The following is a 14,407-nucleotide window of genomic DNA, read 5'->3' as shown; positions in this document are numbered from 1 at the left end:
TACATGTATTGATTTCTCATAAGTAAAGTTTCGATTTTGAGTCTTCATAGAAAAAAACACTATGAGAGCTGATCTTATCTTGTTGTGGATGCTCCCGATCGCACTTGTTTGCCTGTACAGAAAATACCTAAGACCCTAGACCAAAAAATATGTCATTTCATGTTTTGATAGCGAAGATCCTTATCTGATTTGAATGTTCATTTTATAATACTCTTATAAGAATCAAGTAACTACTTCACACACCACATTTTATCATATAATCATATATTGACAGTTTCATAATATATATTATAATTTCTAAAAATGAATATTTCATTATTCAAACAACATAAAATTCTCGTGCATCACAGAGGTAATTAAAATGAGTAGCTATTATAAAATTTTAAGGGATACATCCCATAAATAATACATGGTGTAAGAAAAACAAGGCAGTTTTTGAATCCTATTGTGGAAGCTTATTGAATTTGCGATAGCGGTACTCAGCATAGGTTTTTGTTGAAAACTTGGGAGGATTTTGATCATTGATGAGTTGAGGAAGGGGCCCGATAACCGCATCATGTGGTGGCACAACGAATACAGCCCATGACATCCGTGTATGCTCCTTGTTCACCAAGCTTCTATGCAGAACACTCTTGTACTTCCCATTACTCATCACCTGTTAAAAATAATTATCGTAAATACAAGTTTTATTACAGATGATGATGATAATTGTTATTTTATTTTATTATGAAAGCAAAATAGGTATTTACTGATATAAGCATGATATTTGTTAGAAACAATGAATTGATTGAATGATTCTTCTTAGATTCAATGCTTGAAGATTACAGTTTTTATACAAGTTCCTAATCAGTGAAAGATAAAGAAAAACTAACTAACTGAACTCTAACAAACTCTAACTAACTGTAACTAACTGCTAACAAACTAACAAACTCTAACTGACTTGACTTGTGAGTCAAGTTGCTAATTTAAATTACAATAATTCCAATACCCTCCCTCAAATTGAGGCATATATGTCTCTAAGACTCAGTTTGGAAACAAGATGATTGAACTGCGTTGGATGAAGTGCTTTAGTATGCAGATCTGCAAGTTGGGCAGTAGTTGGAATTGGCATGAGTTTGATGATCCCTTGTTGAATTTTCTCCCTAACCAAGTGGCAATCAATTTCTATATGCTTAGTCCGCTCATGAAATGTGGGGTTCTGAGCTATATGAATGGCCGACAAGTTATCACAGTAAAGAGCTACAGGAGACAACATAGGATGATGTAAATCTTTCATCAGATAAAGTAGCCACTGTATTTCACAGGTTGTGGATGCTATTGCTCGATATTCAGCTTCAGATGAGGATCTGGAAATAGTACTTTGCTTCTTGGATTTCCAGCTAATTAAGGAAGTACCATAAAAGATGTTGAAACCTGTGATTGACCTTCGAGTATCAACACATGATGCCCAATCAGAATCACAAAACGCTGTAAGTGTATGTGCTGAAGTCGAAGAAAAGAATAAGCCCTGACCAGGATGTTGTTTGATATAGCGAAGAACTCTAAGTGCAGCATCATGATGCTCTGTCATAGGATTAGATAAGAACTGACTAAGAGTGCTCACAGCAAAACACAGATCAGGTCTTGTGTTTGTGAGATAGAGTAGCCGACCAATCAACCTTCGATAAGCAAGAATGTCTGAACAAGGTTGGCCCGAGCTAGCTGAAAACTTGGTTCCTGGTGTCATTGGAGTAGCAACTGGTTGACTTGCTAACAGGCCTGCATCATCAATCAGCTCTAGGGCATATTTCCTTTGTGACAAGACTAAACCTTCCTTGGATCTTGCTACTTCAATACCAAGGAAAAACTTGAGAGCTCCAAGGTCTTTGATCTTGAATTGTTGATCCAAAATATGTTTGACATGTTGTATTTCTTCAAGATCATCTCCAGTCAATACTATATCATCAACATAGACAAGCAAGATGGTAAGGTGGTTGGCTGTGTGCTTAACAAACAAGGAATAATCTGACTTGGATTGTGTGTAACCAAGTGAGATCAAAGAGGATGTAAGCTTGGAATTCCACTGTCTGCTAGCCTGCTTTAGCCCATATAGAGACTTGACCAACTTACAAACTTGACCAGAATGACTTGGCTTATATCCTGGTGGAAGAGACATGTAGACCTCTTCATCTAAATGTCCATGCAGAAATGCATTATTAACATCCAGCTGTTGCAAGTGCCAGTTATGTGATGCTGCCATAGCAAGAACTAATCTCACTGTGGTCATCTTAACCACTGGTGAAAAAGTCTCAAAATAATCAAGACCATGCTGTTGAGTGTAACCCTTGGCTACTAACCGAGCTTTGTACCTTTCAATGCTCCCATCTGCATGTCTCTTGATCTTAAAAACCCATTTGCAACCAATAGGGTGTTTCCCAGGTGGTAAATCAGTTAGAACCCAAGTCTGAGTATTTTCTAGAGCAGTAATTTCAAGGTCCATGGCATTTCTCCAACATTCATGCTTCACTGCTTGATTATATGTATGAGGTTCAACTTCCTGAGAAACAGCTAAAGCAAACCTTCTATGTGATGGTGAGAGTGTGTGATAGGATATGTAATCTGAAATAGGATAAGAGACACCTGAAGAGGAAGAGGCCTGAGAAGAAGTATGAGCTATGTTACAATGATAATCTTGGAGATAAGAAGGTTTTTGTGTTTGTCTAGTGGAATGTCTCAAGGCTGGTGGCTGTGGTAACAAGGGTGATGAAAAGGGTGAAGAAATGATGGTAGTATCTGGCTCGAGTTGAGCTGGCTGTGGGGGAGTGAAATCATCTGAGGAAGAACTAAGATCAGTAGGGAGTGAGGGAACAGGGAACAAAGAAGATAGTGATACTGTGTCAGTTGCTTGAAAAGGAAAAACATTTTCATAAAAAATGACATTTCTTGAAAGAAAAACTTCTCTAGTGTTCAAATCAAACAAAAGATATCCCTTGACCCCTTCTTTCTGTCCTAGAACAATGCATTTCCTAGCTCTTGGTTGAAACTTTGTTCTATGTGCAGTAAGGGAAGTAGCATAACATAAAGAACCAAAAACCCGTAAGTGTTCAATGTCTGGTTTCAGGTTATGCAAAATGATGAAAGGAGATGAGTAAGATAAAACCTTGCTTGGTAAAAGATTCATTAAGTATACTGCATGAATCACAGCAAAAGACCAAAATTCAAGGGTCAAGTTAGATTGCAGCATAAGAGCCCTAGCAATATTCAGGATGTGCTGATGTTTTCTCTCCACAACACCATTTTGTTGTGGAGTTTCAACACAAGATAATTGGTGTTGAATTCCATGCTGTGAATAAAAATCAGTCATGGCAAATTCAACCCCATTATCTGATCTCACTATTTTAACAAGAGATCCATACTGTCTCTGTGCATAAAGGATAAAAGTTTGTAATGCAGCCCGAGCCTCTGATTTTGCTTTCATTATTTTATCCAAGTAAACCTAGACTTATCATCTACAATTGTGAGGAAATATTTGGCTCCTGTAATAGATGCAACACTGTATGGTCCCCAAATATCTACATGCAACAATTCCAAAACAGTTCCAGAAATAGTATGGCTCAAAGAAAAAGATAATCTTTTTTGTTTAGCAAAATGACAAGTATCACAATTCTTACATGGAGAAGTAGTAATAGCAGGGTACATTTGTTGCAAAGAAATATAACAAGGCTGAGATGGATGTCCTAACCTATGATGCCATATATTTGGCAACTTATTAGAAGAAGAAACAATACTCATGTTTACAGAATGGAAAGTATGAAGTGGTTTGAAACTAGTAATAGGTGGAAGCTCCATGATGTATAGCCCATCCTTGATCTCAGCTCTCCCAATCATCTTCAAAGTGGTCTTGTCCTGAATCAAACACAAGGAATCAGTGAAAATCAATTTGTGATTTAGTACTTTGGTAAGCTTGTGTATAGAAACAAGATTGACAGAAAATTCAGGTACATAGAGAACATTATGTAAAGTCAGGGTAGGTGAAAGAAATACTGTCCCTAAATGGTTTGCAATAGCATGAGCTCCATTAGGCAAAGATACAGGTACAGGTTTGATTGATTAGTAAGAAGAAAAGAAAGATAAGGAAGAAGCAATGTGATCAGTGGCACCTGAATCCATGATCCATTGAGAATTGACCATACCTATGTTATTAGCAATAACATTGTGACTACTGACAAGGTTGGAAGCAGCAATAGGCTTAAGGTTGGGGGCTTGTGAAACTGTAGTGGGCTTAGATTGAGGAAGTAATGCCAGTAAACCTTGAAGTTGCTCTCTTGTCTGCTCAAGACTTGAAGAAGGAGGTTCATCTTGATCTGAAGAAGAATGTGAATCACCTCCTGAAGTTGTAATGTAAGCCTTCTTTGGCTTATAACCATTTGGAAAGTTGGAAGGATAGCCATGCTTAAGGAAGCATGTTTCAACAGTGTGATTCTGCCTTCCACAGTGTGTGCACAACCTCTGCACATTGGATTTACTTGAAGAATACTGAGAATTCGACCTTCCCCTGTTGGAATTAGAATATGTGCCTTGTGTATTCCCAGTATGAACTGCCATAGCTGCTGGCTCAGGAAGTACTCCAATGCCTAAGTGTCTTTCTTGTTGTATTATCATAGAGAAAATCTTAGACAAAGTTGGCAAAGGTTCCATCAACAAAATCTGAGATCTAGCAGCAGCAAAATTATCATTCAAACCTCTAAGGAAACACAGCACACAATCATTTTCCCTATATTGCTTGAAGATTTTCACAGCCTCACAACAGCACGCATGAGGGGAAACACAAACAGGAATTGGCCGATAATTGCATAGTTCATCCCACAGAATCTTCATCTTGGTGTAGTAAGCAGTAATAGACAAATCACCTTGATTTAGAGAATACAATTCATGATGCAGGTGAGAAATTCTTACCGAATCTCCCTGCGAGAAACGATCTTTCAGATCTTGCCAAGCTCCAGAAGCTGTGTCAATCCAGATGATGCTAGTTGCTATCTCTGGAGAAACCGAATGATTAATCCACGAAAGCACAAGATTATTGCAGCGCTTCCAAGCTGAAAGCATAGGATCATCATCGGAGAGCTTTGCAATCGAACCATCAGCGAAACCAAACTTATTCTTCATCTGCAATGACATCGCCATTGCACGAGCCCAGCCATGGTAATTGCTCCCATCAAGAACTGGAGAAACGAGAACAAGTGAGGGATTTTCGTTTGGATGAATGTAGTAATCGTGAGTCGAGTCTGTCAAATTTGCTCGAGTAATCGGAGCCATTGTTGAAGGTAGAAGAAGCTTCAAAGCTTTATGCAGAAGAATTAGTGAAGAGAAGTGAAGAAACGGCAAAGAGAATGCCGAGAAAGTGCTCGAGAAAATCTCTGAGAAAGTAGAAGAAGCTTGAGAAAATATCTGAGAAAGTAGAAACAATAGCTAAGAGAATGCCAAGAAAGTGTTCGAGAAAATGTCTGAGAAGAAAAGAAAAAAAAAAAAAAAAGATAGGTAACCGTCACCAAGAAAATTCCAACAGAAAAGGAATTTTCCCGAGAAAATCAGAGACGAAGAGAGAAAGCGGAAGCTAAAAGCTCATGATACCATGTTAGAAACAATGAATTGATTGAATGATTCTTCTTAGATTCAATGCTTGAAGATTACAGTTTTTATACAAGTTCCTAATCAGTGAAAGATAAAGAAAAACTAACTAACTGAACTCTAACAAACTCTAACTAACTGTAACTAACTGCTAACAAACTAACAAACTCTAACTGACTTGACTTGTGAGTCAAGTTGCTAATTTAAATTACAATAATTCCAATAATATTAAAAAAATCATAAAATACAAAACCCCAACAAGTCACAATCTACAACAAACCCAAAAACCAAAACAGCCAAAAAAAACCAACTAGTTATGAAAATAGGAACATAATTAAGGATTATATAATCTATCAAAATAAGACATGACTTTACCTCAAGTTGATCACCAATGTGCACAAAGAGTGCATTTTCCAAGTAATTGACTTCAACCCAGTTATTTCCATTCCAAACTTGGAGGCCGGGAACAATGTTCGGAACAAGTAAGGTAAGGGCACTCATGTCAGTGTGGGGTTCAACTCCCAATGCCAATTCAGGCTGTGGGCATGGTGGATACATATTTATCTTCATTTCTAGTTCTATTTCCTTATCTCCCAAGCAAGACTTTAAAACCTTCCTTTCCAGTGACAGCCCTTCAGATAAGAGCTCCAAAATCTTTTCAGTTGTCCTTAATATCTCCTTATTGTATTCTTGTGTTACCTTCCTATCACATACGAAATATTGTAAGCAATTTTTTTTTTTCCTTAACCTTGTAAGTAGAAACGGAAATATGTTAGGTTTGAAAAAAATTTAGACCTGAGATTGACTGCGTTCCGATGTTTTAGGTCCAAGTCTGGTTTAACCTAATATGGACCATTTTTTAAGAACTACATACCATGACTTTTTTTATAAGCAGGGCCGGCCCAAGGGTAAAGCCACCCAAGCAAAGGCTTTAGGCCTCAATTTTTTCTTTTCTTTTTACTAAGTAAAAAGACCCCCAAAATTTTTTTTTACGAAGCAAAAAAGGCCTCCAAAAATAAAGTTTACTTTAGCATTCATTTAGGTAATAAGGCATCACTTTAAAGTTTGTTTTAAGCCTCCTTTAGTGTTGGACCGCCCTGTTTATAAGAGCAATGTTTAGTGTTATGAAACGAAAGAAGCAAGAAAATGTTTCAACAAATCAAATGTTTTGCTGGAAATCATGGTTGGCTAAAATGAAAAAAGTGCAAACCGCAACACAGTCTTAAAGCAATGCAATACACTGGTTATTAAATATGTAAATTATTTAATATCACTATTTAAATTATCTAAAACAGAAAAATAAACATGATGCAAATTTAAGTAGTACATTACAGGAACTTTCATCATTTTATATCCATTTTTATAACTTTATCTTTAAAAGTAATTTAATTTTTTGTCTTGCCAAATAACATTCTTTTCCTTTAAACCTCTTTTACCTCTTATTTTCAAACATAATTCATTTATTCAAGTTTAATTCTATTAAATTTATTGTCACAAACTTTAAAACTGATGGAACCCTAAATAAATACGTAAATGGAGTGGTTTAGCCATTGTATAATGGCTCTATATAAGAAATCTACATCTTATGCCATAATAATACTATATAATAATTAATGAAGAGTTAATTTCTACTATATTTTTGTATGATTGTTAAAAAAACAATGCAAGTTAATTTCAAGGAACTGTTCCACAATTGATTCAAAAGTTTAAATTTATTCTAGGGAGAAGTTGATGCTTGAGCAGTTTCTGAATTTTAGGGTAGATTCTAATGAGATTTAAGCCAACAAGGAATTAATACAAAAACTAGATATAATTATTTACCATGAACATGGATAATTAACATAAGCACGAACCTGTAGGAAGGAGGGCTTTTGGGCCACATGTCATAGTTGACCTTAGAAGGAGGACTCATGACGTGAAAATAGTAGTCCACCCACTCAACCTTTTCTTCAAGGTTCTTGGTCATCTTGGTGCCATACCCATCAAAGTTACCCTTGGAGGGGTCATTCGCATATGCCTCTTTCTCCTCCTGAGGACGAGCAAAGAACGCTTGACCCACCTCTTGCAAACGTTGGATGAGTGTCGGCGACATACCATGGTCGGTAATGATAAAAAATCCCCACTCGGATGCAGCTTCCGTAACCTTCTTCACCAAAACATGGTGTGGCAGAGACAAAGATATAACAGGTAATGTGACATCCTTCACAGCTTTTGTATTTTCTGGCCGTTCGTTAGCGGGGCGAATGAACTGTGGTGGAAGCTCTTTCAGCTGGTGGTTAAGCGCTAAGGTTTGTATTCGCTCCACTTCCATTGTGTCTTACTAATTGATGTTGTGTGATTATAATTTCAGACACTATATATATATATAGACGAACTTTGATATTTATAAAACATTCAATGCATCCAGCACCTATCGATCAACCAAATAATATTGAACCTGAACCATATGCCTCATATAATCCTTATAACATTTTTTCTACCATTCTAGCCATATTTGTACGCGATAATCAACCATTTACCGTTCATTCAATTACATCTGGGCGGTATATTTACCATTTAGCTAACCATCTACCATTCATTACTAATTTGGATGTCTCTCTACAAACCTTATCAGTTTATTTATTTAGCAACAAAATAAATAGATGATATATGAAAACTGACTGCATAATTATGCTACATAAGTTTTAAAGTAACGTACTGCAATAAAAACGGATGATTAATTATATTTTTCATAATATATAAACTGTTTTGGGCTATTGTTTTTATTTTGGTTGTTTTGTTGTTTCTTGATGTATTATGGGTTGAGTACCCCTTGTACTCCCAATTAATACAATTTTGCTTATCTAAAAAAAAAAACTGTTTTCAGTTATAATATCCCAAGTAAATATTTTAGATGATAAATGTAAGTTTTAATTATTTAATGAGAATCACACTATTTTACTTCTTAGGTTACTTTTAAAACTTTAACTAGACAAAATGCACGTCCAACTTTACATTATTAATAGTAAAATTTGGCTTAATTATATTTTTAGTCCCTCATATATCAAATTGTATGATTTTGCAACCAGGATCGCGGCAAGACATCGCTTACCCCTTCATTCTGATTTCCTCCCGTGCTCAGGTGGACCCCTAGAACCTGATGAAACACTGCGTTTGGCACATATAAAAAATTACAAACAACTTTACCTTCGCCCCAATTTGAGACTGTTATCTCTGAAACACCAGAGGAAGTGCGAACCGCAATGGGGCATGTGGAAGACAAGTCCGTCGCGATTGCAATTGGAGGAGCGAGGAGGAGGGTTGCCAATCAAGTTGGCGAGGGCGACATTAGAGCAAAAGGTATTGAAGTTTCTAACCAGCAGAGTGTGACGGAAAGCTTGGGCGAAGGCACTGTGGCGGTGAATAAAGCTGGTTTGAGAATGAAAAGCCTGGCGGCGGTTAAACGTCGACGGCAGGTACGAACTCTGGCCCAATCCATCTCTAATTCCTTGTCTGATTCTGGAATTGGTTGTTGTAATAGGCGGTTCTGGGTCAAAAATATTGACCGGGAGGCGCGTTCAATTCTGGAACTGGGAAAAGAGTTAGGAGTTACCTTGAATGGAGGGGAAGAGAATGCAGTGCTGAGACTAGTTCAAATGGAAGAAAGAGACCAAGAGAAGGTGACTGCTGGAAGCAACAGAAATGAGAGGGGTGATGTAGGTTGTCAATGATTTTAATCAGTCATAATGTAAGGGGACTAGGGAGTAAAATAAAATGGTAGAATTGTTTGAAGGAGTGAAAAACGATGATTGTTGGGTCCAGGTGGGCCAGCATCCTGCCTGCAGGTAGCATTCGAAACGGGGCGCTGTCTGCTACGCTATAAGAAATAACGTTGCGCCCTCACTAACACCAATTGGTTTTGGCGTAGTGGTAAGCGCGTGATCCTACAAGTGGTATCAGAGCTAGGTCCCGTGTTCGAATCCCACGGAAGGCATGCTGTGCAGCTAGTTTGGCTGGCAGGTGCTGGGGGGGGGGATTGTTGGGTCCAGGTGGGCCAGCATCCTGCCTGCAGGTAGCATTCGAAACGGGGCGTTGTCTGCTACGCTATAAGAAATAACGTTGCGCCCTCACTAACACCAATTGGTTTTGGCGTAGTGGTAAGCGCGTGATCCTACAAGAAGGGGGGGTTGAATAGCGTTTTCAACCCCCCCTTCTATTCAACCCCCCCTTCTAACAAAATCCTCTGATCTTCTGATCTTCAGATCCGCTGATCTTCAGATCCTCTGATCCTCTGATCTTCTGACGAATATATCTTCTGGTGTCAGAATCAGAACTAAGTGTGGTAATCAGAACTTGCGCTCTGATACCAATTGAAGGTGTGAAAAACTCATGGATTCCACCACTACTACAAGCAAATATCAATACAGTGCAAGACCACCTATCTTTGATGGTCAGAGATTTGATTTCTGGAAAGACAGAATCAAAAGCTTCTTTCTTGGCTTTGATCCTGATCTTTGGGATTTTGTTGATGGCTACACCCCTCCTGTTGATGTACATGGTGTAAAGATCCCAAGGAAGAAGATGAGTGAAGATCAAAAGAAGGAATTCAGAGATCATCACCGATCAAGAGCTATTCTGCAAAGTGCCATTTCATATGAAGAATATGAGAAAATCACTGATCGTGATTCCGCTAAGTGTATCCTTGATTCCTTAAAGATGACACATGAAGGAAACAAGAAAGTGAAAGAATCAAAGGCACTGTCTTTGATCCAGAAATATGAATCCTTCCAAATGGAACCTGACGAATCCATTGAGGATATGTTTTCCAGATTCCAGTTGATTATTGCTGGAATAAGACCCCTCAGCAATAGCTACACCACTGTGGATCATGTCATGAAGATCCTTAGAGGTCTTCCTGAAAGCTGGATGCCTTTGATAACTTCCTTGGAGCTAACTAGAGATGTTGAGCAGATGAGTTTGGAAGAACTCATAAGCATACTGAAGTGTCATGAACTAAAGCGTGCTGAACATCAGGATCAGAAGAAGAAGTCTATAGCCATGAAATCCAAATCTGAAAAGGCTAAGGCTCTCCAAGCAGAAGGAGAAGAATCTGAAGAAGCCTCTGAAGATTCTGATGAAGATGAGCTGACTCTGATATCCAGAAAGCTCAACTGCATCTGGAAGCACAGGCAGAGCAAATACAAAGGTTCATCAAAGGACAAAAGGCCAAAGAAGCACTTCAAGACCAAGAAGAGTCTGATGGTGACTTTTGATGAATCAGAGTCAGAGGATGTTGACTCTGATGGTGAAGTCCAAGGACTCATGGCCATTGTCAAAGACAAAGGAGCAGAGTCAAAGGAAGCTGTTGACTCTGACTCAGAATCAGAAGGAGATCCTAACTCAGACGATGAAAATGAGGTATTCTCTTCTTTCTCTACCTCTGAACTGAAACATACTTTGTCTGATATCATGGATAAGTATAACTCTTTATTGTCTAAGCATAAAAAGTTGAAAAAGAACTTATCTGCTGTTTCCAAGACTCCTTCTGAACATGAGAAAATTATTTCTGATCTGAAAAATGATAATCATGCTTTGATCAATTCTAACTCTGTGCTTAAGAACCAGATTGCTAAGTTAGAAGAAATTGTTGCATGTGATGCCTCTGATTGTAGAAATGAATCTAAGTATGAAAAGTCTTTTCAAAGATTCCTAGCTAAAAGCGTGGATAGAAGCTTAATGGCTTCAATGATCTATGGCGTAAGCAGAAATGGAATGCATGGCATTGGCTATTCTAAACCAATTAGAAATGAGCCCTCTGTGTCTAAAGCTAAATCTTTATATGAATGCTTTGTTCCCTCTGGTACCATATTGCCTAATCCTGTACCTGCTAAAGTTGCTAAAAACCCTCTTAAAAAGGGATCTTTCTCTATGACTAAATATCATGCAAAAATTCCTTTATATTATCCTGTTGAAAGACCCAAAGTTGTCAGAACTTCTGGGCTAACTAACAAGAAAGGACCCAGAAAGTGGGTACCTGGGGATAAGATTATATATGTTGCAGATATCTTCAATAGGTCCATCGAAACTCCAACCATGGAACCAGGACAGTGGATGCAGGCAACACATGACGGGAGAAAGGCATATGTCCCAAGATCCAAAACTTGAACCTGAAGGTGAAGTTAATCTTGGACGCATCAGTAGAGTAAGATTTGGTCAAGTCAAAGCTAGCTGAAAAAGCTTGCAGAGATGAGCATGACCGTTTCAGAAAGAAACAAAGACTCAGAACTTGTCGAACCAGAAGCAACAACATCAGAAGATGCTACTACAACTTCTGACTTGCGTCATCAGAAGAAGAGTAGGTTCCTAGCTTCTCATTCTGAAGTATCTAAAGATGAAATTCTGTCCAGAATGGAGATGTCACCAGAACCACACTTCTGCTCTCATCAGAAGATACACTAATCAGCAGTCAAGTATCCCTTGGTATTCCTTCTGAGGGGGAGTATTTCGTCTTATGCTCTTACTATTTTTTTCCACCTTCATTCTTTTTGCTTATGACAAAAAGGGGGAGAACTTATAGTATCTTGACAACTCCTATATTATTTAGCTCAGAATCTAGATATTACTAACGTTGATATTAAGTATTAGATTCAGGGGGAGCTTAGCTCAGAATCAAGCACGAGTCTTGGATTCAGAAGGAGCAAGAAAAACTATACACATCAGGATAAGTTTTAACTCTGATACCTTATACTCTGAGTGTATTCAGTTTAATTGTTTAGAGTTTTTCATCAAAATACATGGTTTTGTCATCATCAAAAAGGGGGAGATTGTAAGATCAAGATTTGGTCATGTGGTACAACTCTATGTTTTGATGATAACAAGTATTTATTTATGGATGAACAACTATGATACTCTAATGTTTGTCTTGAGTGTTTTGACAAACAGGTTCTGATTCTGACACCAGAAGATATATTCGTCAGAAGATCAGAGGATCAGAGGATCTGAAGATCAGAGGATCTGAAGATCAGAAGATCAGAGGATCAGAGGATCTGAAGATCAGAGGATCTGAAGATCAGAGGATCTGAGGATCAGAGGATCAGAAGATCTGAGGATCAGAAGATCTGAAGACCAGAAGCTCTGAGGGACCAGAGGCTCTGAAGGTCCAGAAGCTCTGAAGGTCCAGAAGCAGAAGTTACGAAGGTCAGAGGATCCAAGCTTCCCTCTGACTCTGATCACCAAGCTTCACAAGTTCCAACACGAAGCATTCCTCTGATCAGAAGTCATTGGTTAAAGGCAAATGTCTCTATCAAGAAGTACAAGAGCAGTGTACTATTCTGAAAAGCCTACCTACCAAGGTTCAGCCACAGCAGGTTCTGGAAGTTCCAGAAATGCCCTCCAACGGTCATATTCTCTCAACAGAAATATCCTTTGCACCTTGGACTATAAAAGGCTGAAGAAAAGAAGAAAGCAAATAGAGAGAGATCAAGAGCTGCAATACAAGAAAAGATTCAAGCTTCTACTTTCTTCATCTGTTCTTATTTAGTTTACACTCAGCTTATTTAGAAGCAAACCTTTGTAAACACCAACCTCAAACAGTTGTTTGATTTTCCTTAAGGGACCGGGTAGGTCAGTATCCTTAAGAAGACTAAGAGAGTGAATCTTAGTGGTGATTCCTTTAGGAGATCAAGGTTGATCGGATCCTAGAGAAGACTAAGAGAGTGAATCTTAGTGTGAGCTAAGTCAGTGTATTGTTAGTCACTTGTAGGTTTCAAGTGCAGTTGTAACAATTATCTGATTAGTGGATTGCCTTCATTCTAAGAAGGAAGAAATCACCTTAACGGGTGGACTGGATTAGCTTGAGGGATTTATCAAGTGAACCAGGATAAAATACTTGTGTGCTTCTCTCTTCTCTCTATCTTTATCCGCTGCACCATCTATCGTAGAGAAACCGAAAAGATTTACTTTAAATCTTAAGGGGAAAGTTTTTATATTGAAAACGCTATTCAACCCCCCCTTCTAGTCGTTTTTCACACCCTCAAGAGGTTCCTAGCTTCTCATTCTGAAGTATCTAAAGATGAAATTCTGTCCAGAATGGAGATGTCACCAGAACCACACTTCTGCTCTCATCAGAAGATACACTAATCAGCAGTCAAGTATCCCTTGGTATTCCTTCTGAGGGGGAGTATTTCGTCTTATGCTCTTACTATTTTTTTCCACCTTCATTCTTTTTGCTTATGACAAAAAGGGGGAGAACTTATAGTATCTTGACAACTCCTATATTATTTAGCTCAGAATCTAGATATTACTAACGTTGATATTAAGTATTAGATTCAGGGGGAGCTTAGCTCAGAATCAAGCACGAGTCTTGGATTCAGAAGGAGCAAGAAAAACTATACACATCAGGATAAGTTTTAACTCTGATACCTTATACTCTGAGTGTATTCAGTTTAATTGTTTAGAGTTGTTCATCAAAATACATGGTTTTGTCATCATCAAAAAGGGGGAGATTGTAAGATCAAGATTTGGTCATGTGGTACAACTCTATGTTTTGATGATAACAAGTATTTATTTATGGATGAACAACTATGATACTCTAATGTTTGTCTTGAGTGTTTTGATAAACAGGTTCTGATTCTGACACCAGAAGATATATTCGTCAGAAGATCAGAGGATCAGTCCTCTGATCCTCTGATCTTCTGATCTTCAGATCCTCTGATCTTCAGATCCTCTGATCCTCTGATCTTCTGACGAATATATCTTCTGGTGTCAGAATCAGAACTTGCGCTCTGTGATGGTCAGAGATCTTCAACCCCCCCCCCTTCTT

The 14,407-nt window shown here is 38.1% G+C and overlaps 1 protein-coding gene across 1 annotated transcript in view; it reads right to left on the bottom strand.

Annotated features, from left to right (window-relative positions):
• Positions 1–82: 82 nt before the first annotated feature.
• Positions 83–14,407, bottom strand: part of LOC130736606 (flavonol synthase/flavanone 3-hydroxylase-like) — a 34,850-nt gene continuing 20,525 nt past the window's right edge. The window contains exons 4-6 of the mRNA XM_057588420.1: positions 7,461–7,927; positions 5,983–6,310; positions 83–655 (exon numbers count right to left, since the gene is read on the bottom strand). Coding sequence (XP_057444403.1) covers positions 443–655; positions 5,983–6,310; positions 7,461–7,918 — 999 coding nt within the window. The 5' untranslated portion in view covers positions 7,919–7,927 and the 3' untranslated portion in view covers positions 83–442. The remainder of the gene's footprint in view (positions 656–5,982; positions 6,311–7,460; positions 7,928–14,407) is intronic.

Source organism: Lotus japonicus, chromosome 1, assembly GCF_012489685.1.
Source record: "Lotus japonicus ecotype B-129 chromosome 1, LjGifu_v1.2".
NCBI lineage: Eukaryota > Viridiplantae > Streptophyta > Magnoliopsida > Fabales > Fabaceae > Lotus > Lotus japonicus.
This window is presented reverse-complemented; position numbering and strand designations above follow the sequence as displayed.